The 25,223-nt window shown below is 38.6% G+C and overlaps 1 protein-coding gene across 13 annotated transcripts in view; it reads right to left on the bottom strand.

Annotated features, from left to right (window-relative positions):
* chico overlaps positions 1-25,223 on the bottom strand; it is a 563,283-nt gene that overhangs the window by 370,007 nt on the left and 168,053 nt on the right. For all 13 annotated transcript variants that reach the window (XM_065234489.1, XM_065234506.1, XM_065234498.1 and 10 more), the window contains one exon: positions 10,079-10,916. In XM_065234489.1, the coding sequence (XP_065090561.1) occupies positions 10,079-10,829 (751 nt within the window). In that variant the 5' untranslated portion in view covers positions 10,830-10,916. The remainder of the gene's footprint in view (positions 1-10,078; positions 10,917-25,223) is intronic.

Here is a 25,223-nt window from a genome sequence, read left to right on the forward strand (position 1 = left end):
AAAACGAAAAATTGTTGTGATTTGAATTTCTAAGGGCATTTGAAGCCCACCACCCAAATTGGATAAATTGAAAAATGACTTCTGTGTGAAGATCGACCCTCAGCTGAAGAAACCGAAGGCACGATTCCTTTTTAACGACCGCATCTATTTATGTCTTACGTGTCGCGGTTCATTGCGTGTATTTTTGGATTTTCTTTCTTTTTTCTTTACTTTTTTTCACGTGCGTCGGAAAGCGTAAATGTCCATACGAATTCAAGGCAGTCACAGACAGACGCTGCAGTAACGTATGACCAGCAGTGAATATTCTCAATGCGGCAAGTGAGTGCGTGACTACAATTTTGAAAAGGCTGAATTGAGCCGAACATTTGGTGAACATACGATTTTCTATGGAGATTCAAACTGATGGCAATTCAATCATCAATTGCCGTATCCCTTCGACAAATGGTAAAATTGAAATTTATCTGGTATTAGCTCAGGTGATAACCGATGCACCACGGCAGCAGATACCCCCGCGCGGAACGTTTTTTGTTGGATAAAAACTGTTTGCTTTCAATTCGGTACAAATTGACAAAGGGATGTGGGAGGTGGAAATCCGTATCCTTGAATCACACTACTCTCTCGCACTCGCCACCCACCCAGCCGGAATATTTGCGCAACTGACTGGAAACGATTTCGTCAAAATTGGAATGGGTGTTTTCTAAATTTAAACACTATAACTATCATTCAGAAAGTCGCGACCAAAACAAAAATCCAGAAATCCATGTCAGAACAAAAAATCTATCAACCCATTGGTGAGATTTCAGAAGTGAGTCCAGAAGTGTGAACAAATTTAACATTTGAGATCTTATTAGTTTTTTGTCTGTGGATGATTTTTCTTATTTAATATACATAATACAATCATGATAAATGCATTTTGAACCTTTCAAAAAAGGTCTACGATAATGACTATTTTTACAACCCCTCTGCGAATCAGATTTGTTTCATTCAATAATTTCACATAACGGTAATTTCATATTTATCTCATTCATCTGCAATATGGATGTTTAAGGTAAACTTTGGTGCAATAAGGCTACTGAGCATGGGTTTCTTAGAATTTCGGAAAAGATTTTCAAAAGGGTGCTGACAAAATTAGGTCATTACTGTAGACTGATGCAAAATTTGAAATTTTCGCACCAAATTGGGTCCTGCTTAACCTCCCAAAATTTGAATTACTTTAATAAGAAACTGACTTGGCACAAACCATTTCAAGTTTATATGTGAATTACTATGGGAAAACTTATATTTTTGTTCATATCTATTTAACAATTCACCACATCACAATGCTTTTAAAAATGATAGCAATTTCTCAGCTACAACTTTGTGGAAAACTACTTTTCAATCAAATGTAAGGAACAAAAGTTATTAATGATTCAAGTCACTGATGTCTTATGATTATGCTCATTCAGCTGTTCAGCACGCAACATTGGTGTTTCTGGTGCGAAGAATAGACCACAAATATCATGGTTACTATGTCACAGTCCGCATCGTGCTCTCTTGCCGTGCGGATCGATTTGTTTTTTTTTGCTGAAGGAAGTGTTACTACTATCTAAACCTACAACAAATTTAAACTGCACTTTTCAGTGCTCAACCTGTAAAATTTCTACCTTGTTCAACTCTTATTCCTCTTCGATCTTTGTTTGGACCCTACCCGAGGTAATCCTTCTTGGATATCGATTTGAAAAAAATTTCTTCGATCCTTCAGATTCTTATAGTAGTCTGCTCATAAATCCAAATCGACGGATAAAAACTTCCAAAACCTTTGGAAGCTCACAAAAATTTTGAAAAAAACCTCAAAAGCCTATTCCAGCGCGTAAAGAAGGTGGTAAAATTTTGATCACAAATTTGGAAAAAGCTCAGAAACTTGCTAAACAATTCGAGAGTTCCCAGTTTGGGTATTATTAGTCCTATTGAGAATCAGGCTATATAATATCTGAATATTTTCTCTCGGGAAATTATTTTTGATGATTCCTGGGGATTTCTGATGATTTGGACGAAGTAAGGTCTATAACTAAAAAGTTTCAAAATATGAAAGCTCCAGGTGATGATAAAATTTTCTATATCCTCATAAAAAAAAAACTCCCAGAGAGTACCTTGTCTTTCTTGGAAAATTTTTTTAACCGATGTTTCCATTTGGCATACTTTCCTGATATATGAAAAAATGCAAAAGTTGTTCCAATTTTGTAGCCAGATAAAAATCCAGCTGAAGCTTCTAGCTACCGTCCAATAAGTTTGCTTTATTCAATAAGTAAACTTTTAAAAAAGATAATTTTAAATAGAATGATGCTTCACATCAATCCGAACTCAATTTTTGCAGATGAGTAGTTTGGATTCCGCCATGGGCATTCAACTACTCATCAACTCTTAAGAGTTACCAATTTAATTCGTTCAAACAAATCTGAAGGCCACTAAACTGGAGTTGCTCTTCTAGACATAGAAAAAGCATTCGACAGTGTTTGGTAGGAAGGTTTGATTGCTAAATTGAAAAAGTTTAATTTTCCACTTTACATTATGAAATTAGTTCAAAATTATTTAACTGACAGAACTCTGCAGGTTAATTATCAAAATTCCAAAACTAATCGACTACTTGTTAAAGCCGGAGTTCTTCAGGGTAGCATTCTTGGGTCTATATTTTATAACATTTTCACTTCGGACCTCTCTGATTTGCCTCAGGGTTACCACAAATCTTTGTTCGCTGCTGATACAGGCATTTCCGCTAAAGGAAGAAGTCTTCGTGTTATTTGCAGCAGACTGCAGAAAAGTTTAGAGATTTTCTCTTCTTATTTACAAAAACGGAAGATTTCTCTCAACGCTTCCAAAACTCAACTTATAATCTTTCCACATAAGCCTAGAGCTTCCTTTTTGAAACCTAGTAGTAGTCACATAGTCACTATGAACGGAGTTCCAATTTCCTGGTCAAACCAAGTGAAATATCTTGGATTAGTGCTTGACCAAAAATTAACTTTTAAAGATCACATTCAAGCCAAATATAACAAAAATATAAAATCTTTGTATCCTCTTATAAACAGGAAATCCAAACTTTACCTGACGAATAAACTTCTAATATTTAAACAAGTTTTTAGACCGGCCATGCTTTACACTGTGCCAAAATGGTCTTGTTGTTGCACTACCAGGAAAAAAGCACTTCAAAGGATTCAGAACACAGTTCTGAAGATGATTTTGAAGTTGCCTCCCTGGTACAGTCCTACTGAGGTACATAGAATTTCGAATGTTGAGACTTTAGAACAAATGTCCGACAAAATAATTAATAATTTCAGGCCAAAATCGTTGCAACCCTCAATTGCAACGATTAATTCCCTTTATACTTAGATAAAAATTTCCCGTGAGAATTGTTATAGGAATTTTCGAAAAAGCAATATGGAAAATGGGTGGAAGACAATGAACAAAAAGTTTGGTTTTCCCATAGTTATTTCCATGTAAACTTCGAATAGTTTGTGCCAAGTCAGTTTCTTACCAAATGAATTTAAATTTTAGGAGACTAATCAGGACCTGATTTGAAACCGTTTGAGCAGTGCGGAGCGAAAATTTCAAATTTTCCATCAATCTACTGTATATAATTTCCAACCTCTAAAAGTCGCAATAGGTTTAAAACGGGTGAATTAACAAAAAACATTTATAAGAGGTAGGGGAAAAATTGGCTTCGGCAATACCTTAACCTATTATCGTCAGGGGGGTAAACAAAGTCCTAGAGCACTCAAATTTGGCCAATAGTTGCTCTGAAACCCAATGTATCCACATGCCAAAATTGAGCTCTCAAGGACGTTGTTTACCCCCCTGACGATAATAGGTTAAGGTATTGCCGAAGAGAACTTTTCCCCTAATTCATTAAGAATAATGCGTAGAATCCTGTTTTAGTATTATTTTATGAAAAATTCCAAATTGAACAATGTTATTAATTTTGATAAAAAAAAATATACAACTTTTAGCATTTTACTATCCAACACTCTGAACCAGATTAAAGGGAAGACTTTTGAGGAAATTAAGTTTAATATTTAAACTTGATTTAACAGTGATTTTTTTCTCAGCGTATAATTTTATCATAAAAATCAGTTTATTACCTACTACTTCTTCTCAGACGTAATTTTGATCAAATATACCGTTTCTATTTTTTTTTTGAAGAAATTAAACCGAATTAAATTATTCGAGAAAAGTGTAATTTTTTTAATGCAAATGCCACTTTGTGTAGGAACCAAAATTTGTGCAAAATTTCAGTTGTGCCAAAAATATAGTCGGAACATCTGTATAACATCACAATCTGAACTCCAAAGCGCCTGGAGAAGAACCTTAGAGATGTTGATCATACAACTTACGTTCCACCTGATGTGATGAGTTCCCATCCCACGAAGCTCTACGAATTTGCACAACAAGTTAGGACATTTGTACGTTGAACCAATAGCACTGCGAATATAGGGTGTCCACGATGAAATTGCCACACTATGAAATTGCTCTAACTTTTTAACCGTTGGGTAGAATTTAATGAAAATTTGGGTGGATTTAGTTCATAGTGCATAGTATTAAAGTCCTGTGATCAAAACTCGCGGAAATGGAGTCGAAAGAACAGCTCGTACGTGATAAAATCTTGCGCATTCATCACGAGAACAAGGATCTCTCGCATCGTTCCATCGCTAAAACGTTGGGAATCGCGAATTCCACGGTGTCGCGAGTGATTAAGCGGTTCGAGGAACGGTTGACCACCGATCGGAAGCCCAGAAGTGAAGGAAAAAGTATTCCGTACAACACCAAAAATCACAACCGCGTAGTTGGGGCCTTCATCCGAAATCCGAACGCCTCCGTTAGGGATGTGGCTAAGAAGCTGCACCTAAGCAGAAGTTTTGTCCAGAAGGCCAAAACTAAGGCTGGGCTTCGAACGTTCAAGGTACAAAAGGCCCCTAATCGCGACGAGAAGCAGAACAAGTCCGCCAAAACCTGTGCCAGGAAGTTGTACCTCAACATGCTGACGAAAGTTGAATGCTGCATCATGGACGACGAAACATATGTGAAGGCCGACTTCAAACAGATCCCCGGCAACCTGTTTTTCACGGCCAAGGATAAGTTCAGCGTTCCGGAGCATGTCCGCACTCAGAAGATGTCCAAATTTGCGAAGAAATTCCTGGTTTGGCAAGCCATCTGCACGTGCGGAAAGCGGAGTGCACCTTTCGTGACCCAGGACACGATGAACGGACAGGTGTACATAAAAGAGTGCCTCCAGAAGCGGCTGCTTCCTCTCCTGAAGGCCCACAACGTCCCAACAATCTTCTGGCCGGATTTGGCCTCATGCCACTACTCCAAGGACGTGCTGAAGTGGTATGCGGACAATAAGGTCAATTTCGTGCCGAAAATGTTCAACCCTCCCAACACTCCGGAGCTCCGCCCCATCGAGAAGTACTGGGCGATTATGAAGCAGCACCTTCTTAAACGACCTAAGGTAGTGAAGACAGTCGAGGAACTGAAGAAAGTATGGGTTTACATGCAAAAAACGGTTGATTCACAGGTTGTGCAGAATCTTATGGCCGGGGTTAAGGCCAAGGTGCGGGCATTTGCGTATGGACTGTAAATAAAATACAAGTAAAATGGTAAAATGAAGTTTAATAGTTATTTCTCAATCCCTGAAAATTTGATGGCAATCGGATGAAAACTCGAATTTTGCTAATCAATTTTGTGTGTGGCAATTTCATCGTGGACACCCTTTAAGAGATCATTTATGGATACATTCATTTTAGGGCAAATACTGAAACGTCATCAGAAGAGTAGCGAGAACTACAGGGAAAGTCCAAAAACTTAAGGGATGATAATTTGATCAGTGTGAAGATCCTCAACAAGCTTAAGAAAAAGGATGTACTAATGTCCACAACAGGTACAACAAAACATCACATAGACGCCCTTATTCGTACTATCTATTTTATGGTAAAAGAGAAAGAAGAGCCATCGCAGCCAATTGAACCTTGAACTGGGTACCTGGAAAATCTAAAATACCCGCGGCAATAGCCAGCAAACGATGCGCTGTCGTATTTAGTTGTCCAATTGTTGCATTAATAAATGCATTTCGTGTTAATTACTGCTTATAAAATGGATGGATCTCACCAAATTTTTAGCCGGCTGACCCAAATTGTTATAAGCAGTGGCGTCTCGCCCATATGTGCACCTCGTGCACTGCACAGTCTCAAATTTTCAAAGAGTAAAATTTATATTTCATAAAAATTAAGAGACAAAAATTTAATACTCAATTAAAACCATTTTTGTCCGCCCTATTTATTGGTTTCATATGGATAGTAACTGAATTATCCACCACATCACTGGATAGTAGCTGAATTGTTTACCACATCGCTGCTCAACCTCCGTTTTACCCACCACTGAAAGGAATGTACGTAAAACAGAAGCGAGGCATAGCGATCTTGTTTTCACGCACGGGCACGCTGGGATTTTACCACGTGCAGACAACACTCTTTTTGGGCTTCTATGGCGAATGAGCGACACAAAACAAGCAAGAAAAATATGCCTTCGTTCTACCAAAGCCACCGCATGCTAAGTTCTCCCATTCTGAGCACTTATGCTTGTGCACCAGAAACGCTCGTATTTACAACCAGATCAGTTGTATATGTATTGAAGTCCCGTAAGCATAATTGCCGCTGTGTTAGTGTTTATTTTGTGCACTTCTATCTTTGCACAGTTTAAAGAGAAGAGAATAAATTGGCACGTATAGGCTACGTCGCATTTGAGTTTCTCTCTGAATTGATTGAATCTTGGAGAGCCGTAATTCGTTGTATACCTACCTACACGCACACATCGAATTTTTAAATTTTTAAATTTTCTCACTACCATGTCTGCATTTCATTCAGTAGCCTCAGAGCATTGATGGAATATTGTTCATAGCATAGTGCAAAATTAAATAGGAATCATGGAATAGGATATTGTTGATGACCTCCTGAAAAGACCGTTTGCCAGAAGGTGAGTAACGATGACAAATATCATAAACATGAGACTTAAAAAGAAAATCAATGTTTCTATGCAAGAGTTAGCAAAACTGGTATCAGAACTGTTTCCCATCATCATTTCGTTTATTTTTTATGCAGGTAGGGTAGAGAACTACTTCGGCCTAATCGCCAATTTTGGGCCTAACGAGCAGAAAACTTCAAATAACTCCATGATTTCAGAGTTAACAAGTCAATTATGCGTTTGGAACGATACTTTAGTTAATAAGCTACCGAACGAAGTCAATGAGAACGCGTGGTATGAAAGTTTGCACCCATTATTCCCAAAAACAAAAGAAGCGCTCCGACCGAATCCATTTTTATCTTCATCCGATAGGCCGAAGTGAATTCATTGGCGTTTCAATTGCGTTTCAATGCGTTAGGCCGAGTTTAAAATCCGTAGGCCGAGTTTGGCGTCAAGAAGCAGTGTTGGACTTTTGACAATATCTCAACGATTGGTTTCTCGTTTTCAAATCTTATGGTACGTACGGAAAGGTAAATAAATTTGGAAGCCATCAGTGATAATAACACTCCGTTTGCTGCTAAGCTGATCTATATTAAGAAAGACTAAGTGCGGGTTGTGCTTAATAGGCCGGAAATGGGGTATTTAACCCTACCCCCGTCGAAAGATTTGTATCCCATTTTTTTTATTATGCATCAAAATTGGCTTCTACTGTTACAGATAAAATATAAATAAAATAGGTGCACAACTAGTGAATTTTCTCACGTGACGCCACTGGTTATAAGTACAATAAAATCTCAAGCAGCGGTAAGCTGAGACTATTTTCAGCTGCCCAACAAGATAAATCCTAAGTCCTTTTATAGAAAACAAAAAGTCACTGCACTTTAACTTTATTTTTCGACCCTGAACTTCTCTGAAGTTCCCTTAATGTTCTGGAATGTTTACTACTTTCTCTAAGGTCCGTCTCCGAAAATTCTGCCTGAAGTTCCTTAAAATTTCTGAATTTCTCCCAAGCATCACTGAGTCCTTATGATATACCCTAAACTACAATAATATTCCCTGTGTTTCATTGAATTACGCTGAATATCTTTGAAATCTTCTTTGAATCTCATAATTGCTGTGTAAAACACTGATGCGTTCCAAAAAACTCAAAAACTCAATCTCAAGCTTGAGAGTTTTTTCTTGTGAAGTTCAACTGAGAGCTATGGTTAACCACTACGACGGGGCTGTCCTCTAACCGTGAGATTTGTTTTACAGATTTGGAAATGAGATTAGCTTCTCCGGAGAGCTCAATGAATGAGAATTGAGAATGATTTTCTGAACATAGCTTCTCAAAAAAAACAAAATGCTGAGAGAATATGGGAGCTAATTAAAAGATGTGATGCTGAAAGGATCGACGAACTATAGATAGGTTTAGCGATTTTCGAGGATATTAAGTGTTTAAAAGAGAGCTTCAGAGATGTCTAACTAGCTCCGGACGAATACTTCTCAATTGTTTCTCAGGGAACTGATAAGTGCGTGGAGGTGGAGCAGTTGTAGAACTTTCACAGTTTTGAAGGTTCCAAATAGGGGAAATGGCTCTAATGTTGGCCTATGGATCTAAGATTGAGCCCATCGCTAAAAATCTGCTATTTATCAATTTTATCTAGATGTACGCGTCATTGGGACGGTACTTATGGATATTTTTAGTCGCTATTGAAAATTTAGTCGATTGCTGAATTTATGTATGGGCCCAAATTAGGGGCATTTAGGCCGACATTACATCCATTTCCCCTACTCGAATACTATCTGAGAATTATGGAAACGTTCTGAAAATGGACCTTCGATAAATTCGAGCCGTATTCTGAAAAGCAGTCCATCTGTCGACTACTGTTTGTTGACTTGAATAGTGAAATCAACAAAGCCACAAATTCAATATCGACAACAAACCTCTGTCTGCATGCTTATCAGTCCGCCGAGAAGTTATCGATGTCGGAATCTTTCCTCACAACAATCCGACGACTGCAGAAGTTCGGTATTTCTTTAACGACCGGAAGTATCCGTTATAACGAAAACCCATCATTATAACAAGAGTCTGCCATGTCGCACGCGATTCAATTTTCAAAACCTACATAAACAAACAAACAGAAACCCAGCCCATTAGCCCGGGTGGCAATAACTTGCTCGATTGATTTTTAGTAACCTTTCACTCAATTGACGGTGCTGCTCGTTAAAAGTGTCATCTACCCTTTTTTTTTTATTTGACTGTCGTCGGCGAATCAATCTTTCTGTAAACGACACCATGAAACCAAGTTCGAGCGCGAGTTGCGATGCTAGTAGAGATGGGATAGAGAGAGTCCATTTTATAGCCATAGTTCTGCGAGCTGTCTTTTTACGGCTTGATGTGTTGTTACAACCAATAAAATACACGGAACAAGTGTCCTTCCTCATTGGATCGAATTTTCGCTCTCAGAGGAGACCTCCGACGACTGACTGTCTAAATGCCGTCGGAATGGCCCAAATTGTTTCATATATCTTTGTCATACGTGAAATGTCTGTTTCGATCCATTTTGGTTTGCAGCGTCGCGTCGCTGCTGGGGAGAAGACCGATCCTCCACTGTATTGGTTTTTATAGGCGATAAATGATGAGATAATCAGCTAAATCCATTCCGGTTGGCTATTATTGAACTAAAATGTTAAACCAACATGGCATCGAATGGCTCTCTCTAGCTATGTCTCTCATGCTTTCGGAGTCGTTGAATTTTTAACGCGAGAAATTCCAACCAAAAAAAGGCAAAGGTTTGAACTCCGCGTTTGTGTTTGTTTATGCAAAACGTAATGTACGCACGTGTATTCGGTGAACTAGTTTCATGCCAGCCGACGAAGAAGCATGCGGCAACCATTTGCGTCATCGTTTATTTCCCCGAATCATCGTACAACGGTCAGCGCAAGTACATTCCACGTCGTCTTCGTGGGAATAAAAAAAAACTATCAGTTTGACGCTCATGGCTGCATGAAGACACCGGAATGGCTCATTGATGTTTGCAACGATGGCATGTTAAGTATGATATGTCTAAACAGGTAGAAAATGTGCAACTTCAACTACACTTACCGAAAGTAGGTCTTGGTGGGTCGCCCTCCGATTCCTCGCCACGCTGCAACGACAGCAACGTCCGCAGCCACCGGTTCAGCTCCTCTTCACTATCGAACACAATGCAAAAGCAATCATCCTTGGTATACAACGCAATCACATGCTTCTTGATGTCGTGCCGCTTGTTAATGTTGAAACAACTTCGCAACACTATGCTACGTTTGGCCTGCACCGAACTGCTCTTCAGCCAGGACTGCTTAAATTTCTTCTCACTGTCAAAGTACTCCAATCGGGCGTTCTTCTCCGGCGTATCGCCGTACACTACAAAGTATTTCTTCTTGTTGGTTTTCAGCTTCCGATGGTACCCATGGAGGACCACATTCAACTCGGCGGGAATAGCACTGGACAGAGAGCCACTGGTTCCAGCAGCGGCAGCCGCCGACAAAAGTGACGAGCCACCTGCTGCCGAGGCGCCACCCGAATTGGCCGGCAGCCCTCCGGAACCACCACCACCGTTCGACGAGGAGGACATACTGCGGGCAAACAATCTGCTGACACCGGAAGCAAGTGCGCTGTGGTGGTGGTGGTGGTGGTGGTGGTGGGGTTGATGCACCGCTGCGGTCGGAGTACCCGGATTGTTGTTATTGATGGCGTTCGGGTTGTTGTTGTTGTTGATGGTTGTGAGTTGTGAGGATGCGTTGATGACAAGGTTGTTGTTATTATTGTTGTTGTTGTTGTTGTTGTTGTTTGCGTTACTAGTAAGTGTGGACATCGCGGCGGCAATTTTCCGCCACGGTGGCCCATGAGAACTAGTTGATTGTGACCGAGAGGGTGGCTTTTCCGGAGACGTTTTGATGGTCTGAAAGGAGAAAAAAAGGGAACAATTCAATTGAGAATGCAAGTGCTAAAAAACAAACAGTACTAAAATGTTGAACAAAGTACTATAATTTTCTTAAAAAACTCATAATTTTGCGAATAATCTGTTTTTTTTTATATATATTTTTTTTAATGTAGAAACTGTATTTTAAAATCTTATTTTTTTTAAATGTAATTTCTTATAATTTTCTACTATTCACTATTAGACCAAATCTTTGTAGGTCTTAGCATTTTTGACAAGATTTTATTCAAGAAAATCATTGCATAGTTGCTATAGCAGACAAAAACTTACCGCTTCAAAGTTTCATTGGAATCTGACGGGATGCTGCTAACCTCTGCAAGTCGAGTTAGCGTGAAATTCGTCTTTAGAATCAAATTGGAATTATCCTTAAAATTTCCTTGGAATTTACCCCATAATTACTGAGGAACTATCATCAGAATGTATGTATCTCGGAATTTCCTTAAACCCTCAATTAAAGTTTATTGAAATTAAATAAACATCATTCATTCACCTTTTACGCAAAGTCGCGAGTTCAAATCGCATCCCCGGACAAGTCACGAATGATCCAAGACAATAAAACATAATAATAATTTTTATTATAAAGTATATTTGTTGGAATTTGACCTGGAATCTTCCTCTCAAACATCAAGCATATCCTACTCAGAACTCTCCTTAAATTTCACTTGGTTCACCTTGTAATTCCAGTCAAAATTTTCTTGAGCAAATCCAAGTCAAAACAAATAGCGAAAAAAAAGCGAATTTCATATTTTACCTCAAAATTCAATGAAATTTCACGTAATTGTTCACTAAGGGCTATGAAGCAAGTTTGTGCTGGAATTCGGCCATTTTGACTCTCGTTTAATTTTCCAAAATTGCGTATTCGATATTTTTCAAAAATAATAGCACGAAAACGGCTGATCTAATCAAAATGTGGTCTGAGATAAAGTTGTAGAAAACAGAAAAAAAGACAAACATTTTCGGTAAAGAAATAAAAAAAGCAGTTAAAACGGGAAAATGGCTCAGGAACGTTATACCGCCAACAACGTGCAAGTCGTAGCCAAGGACAAAAACCCTCCAAACTCGCCCAAAATATTGGGCAATCGTTGAGCGGAACCTCAAGAAAACTCAGAAAACATGAAAATGAGAAACATGTCAAAGCAAATTGACGATCCGCATAAAATAAGGTTGATACAACAGCGGTACAAAATTTGATGGAAGGTGTGAAACGTAAAGCCCGACAGTTCGCATTTGGAAAATCGGAAGCCTAATAAAATAATGTTCCTGTATTTTGTAGTCATTGAATTTCAAAAAGAAATAAAGTTCGATCATTTATACAATAACATAACCAGTGTTCCGGCACGAATGCCACAAATATGGTAAAGTGTCGGTTATTAAATAATAATAATAATCAGTGTGCACTTAATCAGGATTGACCAATTGTTAACCGTTCCACCCTTTATTACTCTTTAGCTTGGCCCATACTTGAGAATGCATCTGTGGTCTGGTCTCCATACTAGTTAGTGTAGATTCTTCGAATAGAACGTGTTCAGAAAAAAAAAATATTTGAGGATGGTTTTGTGCAACCTGCCTTGGCGCGATCCAATGAATTTACCACCTTATGCAGACCGATGTATGCTACTGGACCTGGTGCTACATATAGCGAAACTTTTAATTGGTGATGTAGACTGTCCTCAATTGCATTCTTAGTTAAACGTCCGTGTTCCTTAAAGGATGTTGCGGCAATCATCTCTACTACAACCAAGGTTTCATCGGACTGCAAATGGGTCATTCCAGTTCGAGTGGTCAATGTCACCGATTTGAGCCAAACTTGGCCAAAACACTTTTTTTGGTATTCTGAATAAACGTCTTTTTTTTTATTTTGCTCTAAAGTTCTTAGATCCCGAAATTTTCGAGATTTTTAAATTCAACTTTCAGAAGAGATTACCAAATAAGCCTAAAGATGTATGTATATTAAAACTCAAACATAAGAAGACGAACATGACAGTTACGTTCATGAATTAAAAGTGTGTTTTAAAAAAATTAAAAATAAGGTTCTAAACGTTTTTCTTTATAACTTTAATAAAAAAAGCATTTTTGCTGGTGAGATTGTATCTAAAAAATAAATTAAAGGGTATTATTCAAGTAGCAGATGTCATCCACAACTTAAATTTTATATATATGTACCTGCTAATCTATCCGATTTCATCGTACTTCTAAAGCACAACGTTTTGCCTGTATCCTATATGAACGTAGTTTGCCCCTTTTAGGACCGCAGTTAAATTAAGGACAGAAGTAAATAAATGAGCTAGTTATGATTTCATATAGTAAGAGTCCTGCCCAGAACATGTGAACACAAACATAAAAATATTATTGTGCCATCGGCGTGAAGGAATTCAAGAAAAAAAAAATTAAATAGCATTGATTTTCCACCAGAAAAGCTCAAAAACTACTACTCACTTATATGGTCATATCTCAAAAAATAATTTTTCAAATCATTTGCCCTTGGAAACACATCTAGTAGAAGATATTTTCAAGGTGTGGTGAAAATTTGAGCCCAAAATATTAAGAAATAAAAAATCCCGCCTATGGTGAAAATATGCCATTTTTTTACCATTTGGATACCTTCCGGTAATCAGTCTGTTTACTGTAGTTAATATAAGAAAAACAAAATGTGGGTACACCTATGAGAATTAACATTTAAAAACCTTCAATTTGACGATCTAAGATTACGAATAGCTTATTTGGTTGTGGAGTAATCTCTTCTGAAAGTTGAAAGTTTTTTTAAAAATCCAGGGTTTTAGTCCATAAGGATGTAGGCACTTTAGAGTAAAATCAAAAAAGGCGTTTGTTCAGAGTGCTAAAATATACATTCTGGCCAAGTTTGGCTCAAATCGGTGACATCGACCACAACTTTTCAACCCATATGGGTACCATGAGCCAATGTCTGCGATGACTGGGGCAGTGTCCGCTGTGGAATCAGCATTTGAATTCGGTGAAACATCGAACCAATTTCGGAAACGATTGAGAAGATTGTGATTATTTGTGAACTCTGTTTATCTGTATTTTTTTATATATTACTTAAGTTTTATTTATTAAGGCAAACCAGTGCACAGTGCACAGTGGTACAGAATGCAGATTTAGGTGGAATGATATGTTTTGAGCCTGAAAGTCTCTGCTACAAAGTTGTTCCTTATGGTTAGGCCCTCATTTTTATGATAATGAATTCTAGGGTGGTTCCTATTATCATTTAAATCAAAAATCTAACTTTTTTGTTTGAATAAATTAAGGTATACATTCTTCGGCAAAGTTATAGCTGAGCTAATTTCAAGCAACTTTGTTGAATAGACCTTTTTTGTATCTCTTAAATTGGCCGATTTAGAGCTATTTTCTTGAATTGAGTTAGGGTGACTCTTAAAAAAACAGTTTTTTTGCTCTATTTTTCTTATTTCGAATTTCTCAGCAAAAGTGTCTTCAGATAACTTTTACATCTTAAGAAGGCGCAAATTTTTGCTACACAAAGCTTGTCAATATCTTTCGCCGATCAAGAGTTATTGACGTTTGTATACTAAAAATATACACTTTTCAAATGTTAATATGACAATGAATTCTAGGGTGGTTCTTATTATCACTAAAATAAAAAAAAATCTAACTTTTTAACTTTTTTGTTTGAATACATTAAGGTATACATTCTCAGGCAAAATTATAACTGAGTTAATTTCAAGCAACTTTGTAGAAAAGAACTTTTTTGTATCTTTAAAATTGCACAAAGCTTGTCAATATCTTTCACCGATCAAGAGTTATTGACGTTTTTCTACTAAAAAGTGTGACCTTTTCAAATGTTAATATCTCTGGTAAAGGCAAACAAAAAAAAAAAAAATTACGGCATTCGAAAGGGCGTATGTTATTCTCAATAATATGAAAAAAAAAAACAGAAATATGTTATTTTTTAAAACTCGTATACAATAAATTTGAATTTATTCATATTTTTTACAATATTTGGGTACATATTTTTTATTAGAAGAGATACAGACCACAACACTAGCCATAAAATATGCGTTTTTAAGAGCTTTAAAAGTCTCTAGAAGTTTATTTTCAAGAGAAATTTGAAATAAAGAAGTTATCGGCAAAAGAGCGGCGCCGGTGCTGTAGTTGTAAGCATGATTACCTCTCACCCCAGCAGGCCTGAGTTCGATCTCAGTCGGCGCCGCCGGGATGTTCTGATGCATAACATCTCTGATAATGTAGTAGAGAATTGGTTCTGGTTCATAAGTTTATGGGTCGATATGTAGGGTCCAGGTGTGGGAGCTGCCTCCCTGGCGTCGGTAGCATTGATGCTCAGCATGAAAACCACGATGGACGGAAAACAAATCAAGGGAAAAAATAGGGCCACTCTAATGACAAATTTAAATAAAATGTGCTAGTACATTTGTCTCATTATTTGGACATTTAGGGTCTTGTTGAAATTCTGAGCTTAAAAGAGTTTGCTGAACCAGTTTTATGCAAGAAAGAGTGAAGGGATGTTGTTTCTCCATACATTTCGACCAAAATCCCCATATAAACTTTAAGCCAAAATCGCCAGCTCGTGTTACATCCGAATGTGCTGAAATTTTCAGAGAGTGATTTTTTCACCTAATGTCACAAATCTGGGGGTTGCCCCGTTGAAAAAAATGATTAAAAATTCTCCCATATAAATGTTCGAACTCATCGTCAATGTCAATTGAGTCACTCACTATCATTTGATATGCGGCAGTGGAGTATGGAAGAAACCCAGCATAATGGTCCCGAACAGACATTTCGACCCAGTGTTCACTCGGCTGTCGACAAAAGCAGGCCACTCTCGATGTGTGCTACGCGATCGTCTGTTTACTCGGCAGCAACCATTGTGTGGTCCTCCTCATTGTTCTTCATCAGCAGTTCTTTCGGTCGATGCGTCGTCGACTTTGGAAAGCAACCGTTTTGTGATGAGTGTGTGAGTGCTGACCACATTTTGCGTCCATTGCTGCAATGGACGCGCTCTGACCCTCGTTGGCGTACAACAATTTGCCATACAATGAAACTACTGGAAGCGGCTCCAGTTCTGATGGAGGAGGCTTTTTGGATAGCGGAAGATAAAGTGTTTATTGTGTTGTACCTTTTGACTATAGCTTTAAGACGTATTGTATAGTGACCAAGAATCCTCGGCTCTGTTAAGTTAATTCGGTTGAGCCTTATCAAATAAATTAATAAACAAAAAAAAAAAGACATTTCGACCCGATTTCGGATCAATGTAAGGTAAATTTAAAGTAGATGTCGACCTAATGTCGGGTTTATGTCGGGTCAACTTTGGGTTTACGTCGAATCAACATCGGGTTGGGGTTTTGGTAGAAGTCAGGTTGGTGTCGGGTTGGTTTAGCTTTTTCGCCGAAATGTCGACCAGAGCTCCGCTTGTGTGTAGGTTTACACTCAATTGAATGATATCAAGCGTTTCTCAAATGACAATGATCCATGCCTTCGTCAAATGACTAAGCAATCTGATATCACCCATTCGAAGAAGGTTCCTTTGATAGCGGATAGCTGCTTTTCTCATTTTCATCAAAAAAGTTCAATTACAGCACTGGTCATTACAATTTTGAAACATGAAACATGAACATCAGGAAATTCCGTGATTTTCATAGTAGTTTCAAGAACTTAAAAAATATCAGGATCCTCAGCGAAGATCAGTGAACTTTGAACGATTTTTGAGAAGCTTCGCCATATTCAGCCTTAGTCATGTGCATCACACTATCGGTGCACCCAGCCACCGGGTGGAGGACTGCACCGTCAGCAAAATGAGTTAATAATGAGTTATGTCTTAACTCAGGGAAGTTCCGAGTACTTCAAGGACGATCAGAGATCTTCAGAACAAGTCCAGTAATTCAAGGAAAATTGCAGCAAGTTTCATGCAATTCCACGGAATTTCAATAATAAACCATGACCCACATAGTATTGGAACAAACTCTTTTGCTTATTAAAGCGCTCCTTGTGAACGTTTTCGAAAGTTTTTGACGTTTGTTTGTTGACAACAACAATAAAAATAACGCTCTTGTTTTGGAGACAGTCACCATGCAAGAGAAGCGTAGAAAAAAAAACCATGCACAGTCACCTAGAAAATCCATCGTAGTCCACGTCCAAGCTGGCTAACGTGTTGAATTTTCCTAGAAACACCGTATGGCATGTGTTCAAAACATACAGGGAAACCTTGACGACGAATCGGAAGCCTCAAAGTAAACGCCGGAGTGGAACTGCCAACCGTCAGCTCCATGGAAAGGTCGTGATGTCCATCAGAAGCAACACAGGTATGTCCGATCGCGATTTGAGTAAAAAGTATGGTGCCGCCCGTAGTACAGTGCAGCGAATTCGCTACATCGAAGGCTTACACACATACCGCGCCAGTAGGCAACCAAATCGATCACTCTAGCAGAATGCCATGCTAGAAAGCTGTATGACAACCTCCAGACCAAGTCCGGTGGGTACATATTTATGCATGATGAAACCTATGTAATAAGGCTGACTTCAGACAGCTTCCAAGGGCCAAATTTTTTGCAAGGCGGAGACTCGAGGAGGTGTCCCTGGCAGATTCAAATTTATGTTTGCGCACACAACTATATGATCTGGCAGGGAATTCGCAGCTACGGCCAGAAGACAAAGGGTTTCGTCACTGAGAAAATGATGAACTCGGAATTTTACAAAACCGAATGTTTCCAGAAGCGAATTCTGCCCTTCATCCAGTCAAACAGTGGCGTTCCGTAACCTCACTGTTTACCTGTGCACCAACTTTCAAAAGCAGATTTAATGCCATATTCATACTCGAACTGGTTCAAAAATACACTTAATCTTCTAGTTTACTCGATATCTGTCCATTGCAAGCAATATTTTGATAAATTGTTTATTTTTTGAGAGTTGGCGCACAGGTAGATTGAGGTTAAGGAAACGCCACTGCAGTCAAATGATGGTCCAGTGGGAAGCTACCCGAGCAAAGTCCAGCATCAAAATGACAGCAAATTGAATACAAGTTTTGATATCAACATCAAACTGAAATCCTAATTTGATTTCAGTTTATGCAATTGACAAATTTTGTTTTCATTTTGCTGTACATTTGCTCTTCAAAAATATGTTGTTGCGGGTTTGTTTTCATTGCCTTAGCATAACATCAAATTGAATACTTGTTTTGTTATTAACAGGAAAAATTGATATCAAATTGAGTTTTCAGTTTGCTCTCACTGATAGCAGAAATAGTTTTCAATGTGATGTCATAGGAAGATTTTGTTGCTCTCAATTTTGATATTTTAACCGTTAAAACGACCAAAACGACAGCAACCTGAACAATCATTATCAGCAAAATCACAACATCAAATTTAGATTTCAATTTGATCTCAGACTTTGCTCGGGTAGGAAGTACAACAGTGGTACAATGACACCGGAGTCAACCCGTTAAAGTCTGAGATCAAATTGAAATCTAGATTTGATGTATTTTTTTTTTTTTTTTTTTTTTTCATTTGGTTTGTTTTTTCCGTCGATCTTGTTTTCCGTGCTGAGCACCAATGCTACCGACGTGCCAGGAAGGCAGCTCCCACACCTGGACCCTACCTATCGACCCATCAACTCATGAACCGGGGACCAACGGCTTTACTTCCCATCCGAAGAAAGGCGTGATCAGAGATGTTATGCCTCAGAACATCCCGGCGGCGCCGACTGGTATTGAACCCAGGCCTGCTGGGGTGAGAGGTAATCACGCTTACTACTACACCACCGGCACCGTTAGATTTGATGTAGTGATTTCGCTGATAATGATTACTCAGGTTGCTGTCGTTTTGGTCGTTTTAACGGTTAAAATATCAAAATTGAGAGCAATCAAATCTTCCTGTGACATCACATTGAAAACTATTTCTGCTATCAGTAAGAGCAAACTGAATACTCAATTTGATATCAATTTTTCCTATTGATAACAAAACAAGTATTCAATTTGATGTTGTGCTAAGGCAATGAAAACAAACCCACAACAACATATTTTTGAAGAGCAAATGTACAGTAAAGTGAAATCAAAATTTGGTTTCAAATTTGTGAATTGCGTATACTGAAATCAAACTAGGATTTCAGTTTGATGTTGATATCAAAACTTGTATTCAATTTGCTGTCATTTTGATGCTGGACTTTGCTCGGGAAGTTTGTTCCGAAAACCCCCAATCTACCCAATTGTCCTCAGTTCAGGCCCATCGAAAACTACTGGGCAATTATGAAGAGGAAACTGAAAGAAAAAGGTACAGTTATCAAAACGGCAAGCTCAGATGAAAAATTGGTGGGATAAAATTGTCAAAACAGTGGACGAAACCGTTATGCGCCGCTTGATGGGTCATATTGGACCATGCTTTAATTCCGAGATAATCACGAGGATAGTTTTTAAATAATTTTAAGAAGAATTACATGATGATTATGAGCAAAAATTTAAGGTAACTCTTTGATTATTATCATGGAAATTCTGATAAAAATTTCATGTTAACTTTGATTTCAAATCGTACAAAATTCAGGGATAATTGTTTATAGGCTAGTTTCAGGAAGAGCAAGTCTTTCTTCTGGTAGAAACCCGCTGTTTTATTAAAGGATTATTGATTTTCGTGGTTCTCCCGTAAATTTCTATGATTATTTCCCGAATTTCTCGGTTTGCTGGCCACTGATATCAGCATTTTATAGGTATTGCTATATTGGAGCACTCTTCAAAAACATCGCTGTAGCTAAACATTGACTGTAAATTCAGCAAGCATATGTGAGGCATAGTTATACCCCTTGATCCCGGGATCCTGCGTATGGAATTCGATTGAATCCAAATGCTGTAAGTTTTGAGAAATGCGTTAAACAATCTGATACCTGCTGTGATATGTACAGTCAAGTTCCTATGACCTCTATCCGGAGACACAGTCAAAAACCAGTAGCCCTGACCGAAGCCGTCAACTATAAATGTATCAGCACACAATACTTTAACAACCATGACAATATACATATTAGCCATCTGAAAGGTTGGTTCTAAGGCATTTTTTTCTGCTTCCGTCGATTTACTCTGGGTCGCAGCTGATCCATCACCGTCGTTCTCCCGATTCAGGGGATATTGATTTGGCAAAAAGCTGTGCCGTTTAACAAGTAAAATTGTTTACATTTGTCGATTCTTCGCTAAATGCCAACCACTTGCAGTGCTGTTTTGGCCTTTCTGTGTTTGAACCTTTTGTAAACTTCTCGGCGATACAAGTAAACAACGAGTATTTTCGTGCTGCTGCTGCTTCTGCTGCTGCCGCGCCTGGCTGAGAAATTAATGAGCCATAGCCGAATTAATAAACGCTTATCACAAATTTCAAACACGTTGTTAAGGTCTGTCCGTATATACACACCGACCACAGTAGATGGTTTCGAGCTAGGCGAACTGTGAATGCGGATATTGTGGAATAAACTTCATTCTCGGCCCCGGTCAGTTGTGCTGTGCTGGGCTCCCTCCTGAGAAGTTGCCTAGAAGCTAATAGGGAATGGGACCGGTTGATTGAATTAAAACATTTTCGGTTCTGCTCATTGGGTGAGCGGTACAGTGTGAATTGAATTTCAAGTGGAGTCTGGCCTGCGACGGTGATCGGTCTTCTTGCTAAAACAAAAAGTGGCGAACTAATTAGGAGCGATGAATCGGGAGATAAGCGAGAGACGTCCCACGTTTCCGGCTTCCGAGCAACCGGAGTGAGAACTACAGCCAATGTTGGTTAATTGGCTCAAATCTGCAATGCTGATATTGTTGGCCAAAGCAGCACTTCTGGAGCAACTACCGGGATCACTCGATTCACAAGAATGGTTTTGTTGATCTCGTCTAACTAGTAGAAGCCAACTTGTTAGATTGTCTAAACAAGCAGAGTACTGAACCAATCACATGATGATGTTCTTATCAGAAGAGAGCAGTGCAGCCGCAAACAAAGACGCTGGCTAAATGTACATTGCACAAACATTTTGCAGGGCAAGCTAACCCATACACGAAGCAGGGCTTAAAGCTAGCCAAACCAAGCCTAATCATGAAAATAACCGTACGATTAGCGACACACATTGATATGTGTGTGTGTGTTTGTTTGTTTGTTTGTTAGAAAGTGAGCTGACCGTTGGAAATCATGATACGGCAGGGTGGCGCCTTGCGAATCAGTGAACAGCTTGATGTGGTGGCATATCGGATTGAGCGGTAAAAGGTGGCACGTGTATTAGCTAAGCCTTCGGTGTTTAAGTGCTAGGTCTTGATATGATCCGTACATGTGTAGGTGGTGCAAAATGTGAAATTTCGCAAGAGTGTACGATGTTAGACGGTTCAAATGTCGATACGAAATCGATGACTGTAGGAACATTATTGCCGTCAGGGTTGATGCAACTGGTTCGTTCACTTGAGATGGAATGACCCATATGAAACAAGAGGCTGACTGGAAATCAGTTTTAGTTTAGGAACTTCTGTACAGGCATTGCTGCAAAATCTCACTGGAGATTTTCTCAAAAGGTTCGTATGTCAATATTTCTCAACCAACAATTGAAAAGAGCCTATCAGCTTTCATAAACAAAACTTTGTAAGCTCTTTCCTCCTACAGCGTAGGCCGCCCACGCATACCAACAGCACCATCGGATAGGGGAAACTTTCCCCTACACGACGATGCCATTGATTTACGTGGGCAGCCTTCGGTTTGAGAGGAAAGTACTCACAAATTTTTGTTTACAAAACCTGATAGACCCTTTTCCATTGGCGGTCGAGATTTTATTCTGTAAGAAGATTATTAATTATTAGTAAGACCTAGTGTCCACTTTCTGTATAATTCTTCAGAGTTATGAGCTCTTCGGTACACAGTTCGAAATAGTAGTGTAAATTTCTGTTCAATATGATGCACATAAATGGAGCGTCACATATCATATACGTTTACATTATATATCATGTAAAGTTATGACACATTTCATGCAATGTAGCAAATATTGTATACAAAAGCCCATCTTTGTAAACAACATTGTTTGCAAGTTACTCGGTTGCGTGAAATGAAATGCAAGTCTACGTGAATGAATGTTTAAATCACAATTAAATTTCAGAATTTTTATCTGTGTATCCAACGTCGATGGCGAATTTTCCTCATTAGCAGTGAGACACTTCCTTCCAATCTCCTCTCGACAACTTCTAGACAAACTATTGTTGATCGCGTCCATGGTCTCGTTGTTCCGATGCTTGCGACTATTTACGGAGCCGCATACCACCCAACTGATCATTTTTCCGATCAAATAAATTGCCTTCCCACTTATCCCTTTCTAGATATAAGGAACTTTTTCGCCGCGTACGTATTATCCTGTCGTATTAATGATGGTAACCAGCGCTTCGATATAAGATTTCGATTTCGGTAGATATTGTATGGCTTGTATGCTCTGGTTGTGCACCCAGACAGAAACTAATACACCAGCTGAGGGTCACGAGTCGATGTAGCCTAGATTACTCCGTCTCCGCCTAGAAAAGAGAGCTTTAGCTACGATAAATCCTGTGTCTTCATAAGAATCAAATTCCTGATTACGAGCGATATCTTGACGACTTATGCGGATTGATGTCACACAGCACCGATGAGCCGTCCTGCAAGTTATCTCATACAACAAATGTATGATTTCAACTCAAATAAATAAAATTTCGGGTAGGCAGATGACTTGTCTGTTTCGAATTTTTAGTGAAGGTTTGCATACAATGTTGAAGAAAGCGAAACTGCTTTGATCAGTTTTGAGTAATTATGAGATGCTAAAATTTACTCGCTGCAAAACTATTTGCTCCGAATACAGCCAACTTGTCCCTGCCCATAGGATTTTAGGGAATTTTTTGATGAATTTGAGAGGATTTGTAGTGTTCATTCTAAATATACTGGGGAGGATTCTTTAAAAATATATGGGGACAAATCTAAGATAGTTCGGAGCAGAACTCCATGAATATTTTGAGATTTTGTTTTGAGGAATTGAGATTTTTGGGGAGAAGAAAGGAAATTCTGAATTAAGTACCGATGTGGTTTTGAGGAGAGTTGTAAGGGAATAGTGGAGCGAATAGGAGATGAATTTTTAGGAGAATTCCAAGAGAATTCAATGAGAATAATAAGCAGAATTTAAAGGGTGTTCTGGAGCATAACTCCAAAGATATACTGAAGACAGTTCTGAAAAGAACTTCAAACGAATTCTTAGAAGAAAAAAAAACATTAAAAGTATCATATTCTGAGAATAATTTAAAAAAAATTGAAAATTTAAAAGAAATTCTTATGAAACTTTAAATACAATAATGCCATGGAAGAAGAGAGAAGTAGAAAAGAATTCAATGGAATAGCTGAGATAGGGTCATATTGGTGTAAGTTTGAATCTTTGTTTACAGAAGCAGATACGTCTGAGGCGACATTTAATGGGATTTGTGGGATCAAATCGCACCGGTTGCCGTAGATTTTTATCGCATATAATCGCACACACACACGTGTCCTACACATCATGTGTGCTCTTGGTATCTTATATTTTTTACAAAGAGAATTGAGTTCAAAAATTTTTTTGAGAAGAATTTCAAATGAATCTAATTTTCAAAATAATTGCAAAGGAATTTTAATAAGGATTAGAAATTATTACTATATGAAGTGTCAAGGAGAGTGTTTAATAGCGTGTCAACTCCATGAAGATAACCAAATTCCCTGATTTTCCAGTAGATTTGCAAAAAGTCCAGGTACCTAGCCGTTTTTGGCAACACTCATCAGCTATTGCTTTCCTCAGAAAGTGTTTTCTAGATATTTTTTGTGAAATAGCATATGGACCTCTAGACCATAAAGAATGGTCCAGTACAATCTGAAATTTAATAAAGCGCATTCGATACATTTTATGGTATGCAAAAAGACAAATCACGTGTTTACAAATACGGGAAGGCACCACATTTTTCTATATCAACAAATTTTAAACGTAGTTAGCGCCAGGTAATAAGTTCAAGCAGTAACCGGGACGTTACTATGATCGACAGCGATGTGTGAAGGAAACTGCTACCATCTCCATATCAATCTTACCTCGATTTACTCCATGATATGAGAAGAAGTCGTTGGCATGGACATTTTCTCACCCTTAGAAGATCTTTTCGAACTGTTTCGAATACCACAATAGGGCAGAAATTATCTTAGTTCCTCTGAATTTTGCATATGAAACACTCGTCTTTCATCCCATTATAATTTTTCAATCGATCCGGATTAAACGCTTTGTAACGGTACATATTTTCGTTAAATTATATTTGTCTTACTTTTTCTTATTTATCTTCAAATATTTATTCATAAATAAATCGTCGTTCACTTTAACTGGACTTATTATTTATATTAAATGAAACAAACTGTAGTTTTCATCTTGTATGCAAGTCAGTACAAACGTATTGCTTACGTAGCTTTGCCGAAGAGTTTCACTATTCATGTTTCCGTTTTTCGGATAGAGGAAACCGAATGGGATACTTCTGAAATTTGTTAGCAACAGAAGGGAACAAATAGACAGACCGAGATCGACTGAAGAGGGAATTAGATGCTTTATTTGATATAGCACCGCGGCTTTATCTCTCGTCGCCAACACTTGCCACGCTCTGGAATCAAAGCTTCCCGGTTGCCTATCGGTAGGGAGTTGCCTACGTCACCGGTACACTCCGGCTAACATCCAGCAAGCCACCATCCGTTGACTGAGTTCGGCAACCCGTCACCAAGACCGGTTCACGGCACCAATGCGGGAACTAGGAGTCGTCTGGGCACGTCTCGTCACCATCAGCGAATCGTGAAGTTTCAAGCGCAGTAGGAGAACATCAGCCGTCGTTGAATCGACGGCATTGCGGGCTCTCGCCAACGTAAGCTTCCAAAAATTGTAAATATCCACACTTGCATGCAAGACCGTTAGCACGGACACACAAGCGATAGTGCGCTAGGCGAATAGTCAATCGACCGCACTAGTCAGAGAGATAGAGGGAAACAGAAGTTAGGCCGGCCAAGTCCAAGTTTGTAAATATTTAAAATAAAACTCAAGGTAAAACTAAACACTTAATAAATGTATAGTATGCAATTTTTCACCCCCCAAAGTAAATCAGTGTTCAGAGTTAGTAAGTTTTGATTGAGTTTCACGTTTCGTTCATCATGTTTAGTCATTTATTCGTTGAATTGGTTGTGTTACCCGTCTCCTAGCTCAAGCTTGAACTGATGGGTCAGAGGGATTGCTTTCTGCGATGATACCCCTGTTCGGATCACTTTTCGGGCTTAGAAGTTTTTC

This window comes from Ochlerotatus camptorhynchus, unplaced genomic scaffold, assembly GCF_037179485.1.
Source record: "Ochlerotatus camptorhynchus isolate MF236.1 unplaced genomic scaffold, CSIRO-AGI_Acam_v1.1 ptg000038l, whole genome shotgun sequence".
NCBI lineage: Eukaryota > Metazoa > Arthropoda > Insecta > Diptera > Culicidae > Ochlerotatus > Ochlerotatus camptorhynchus.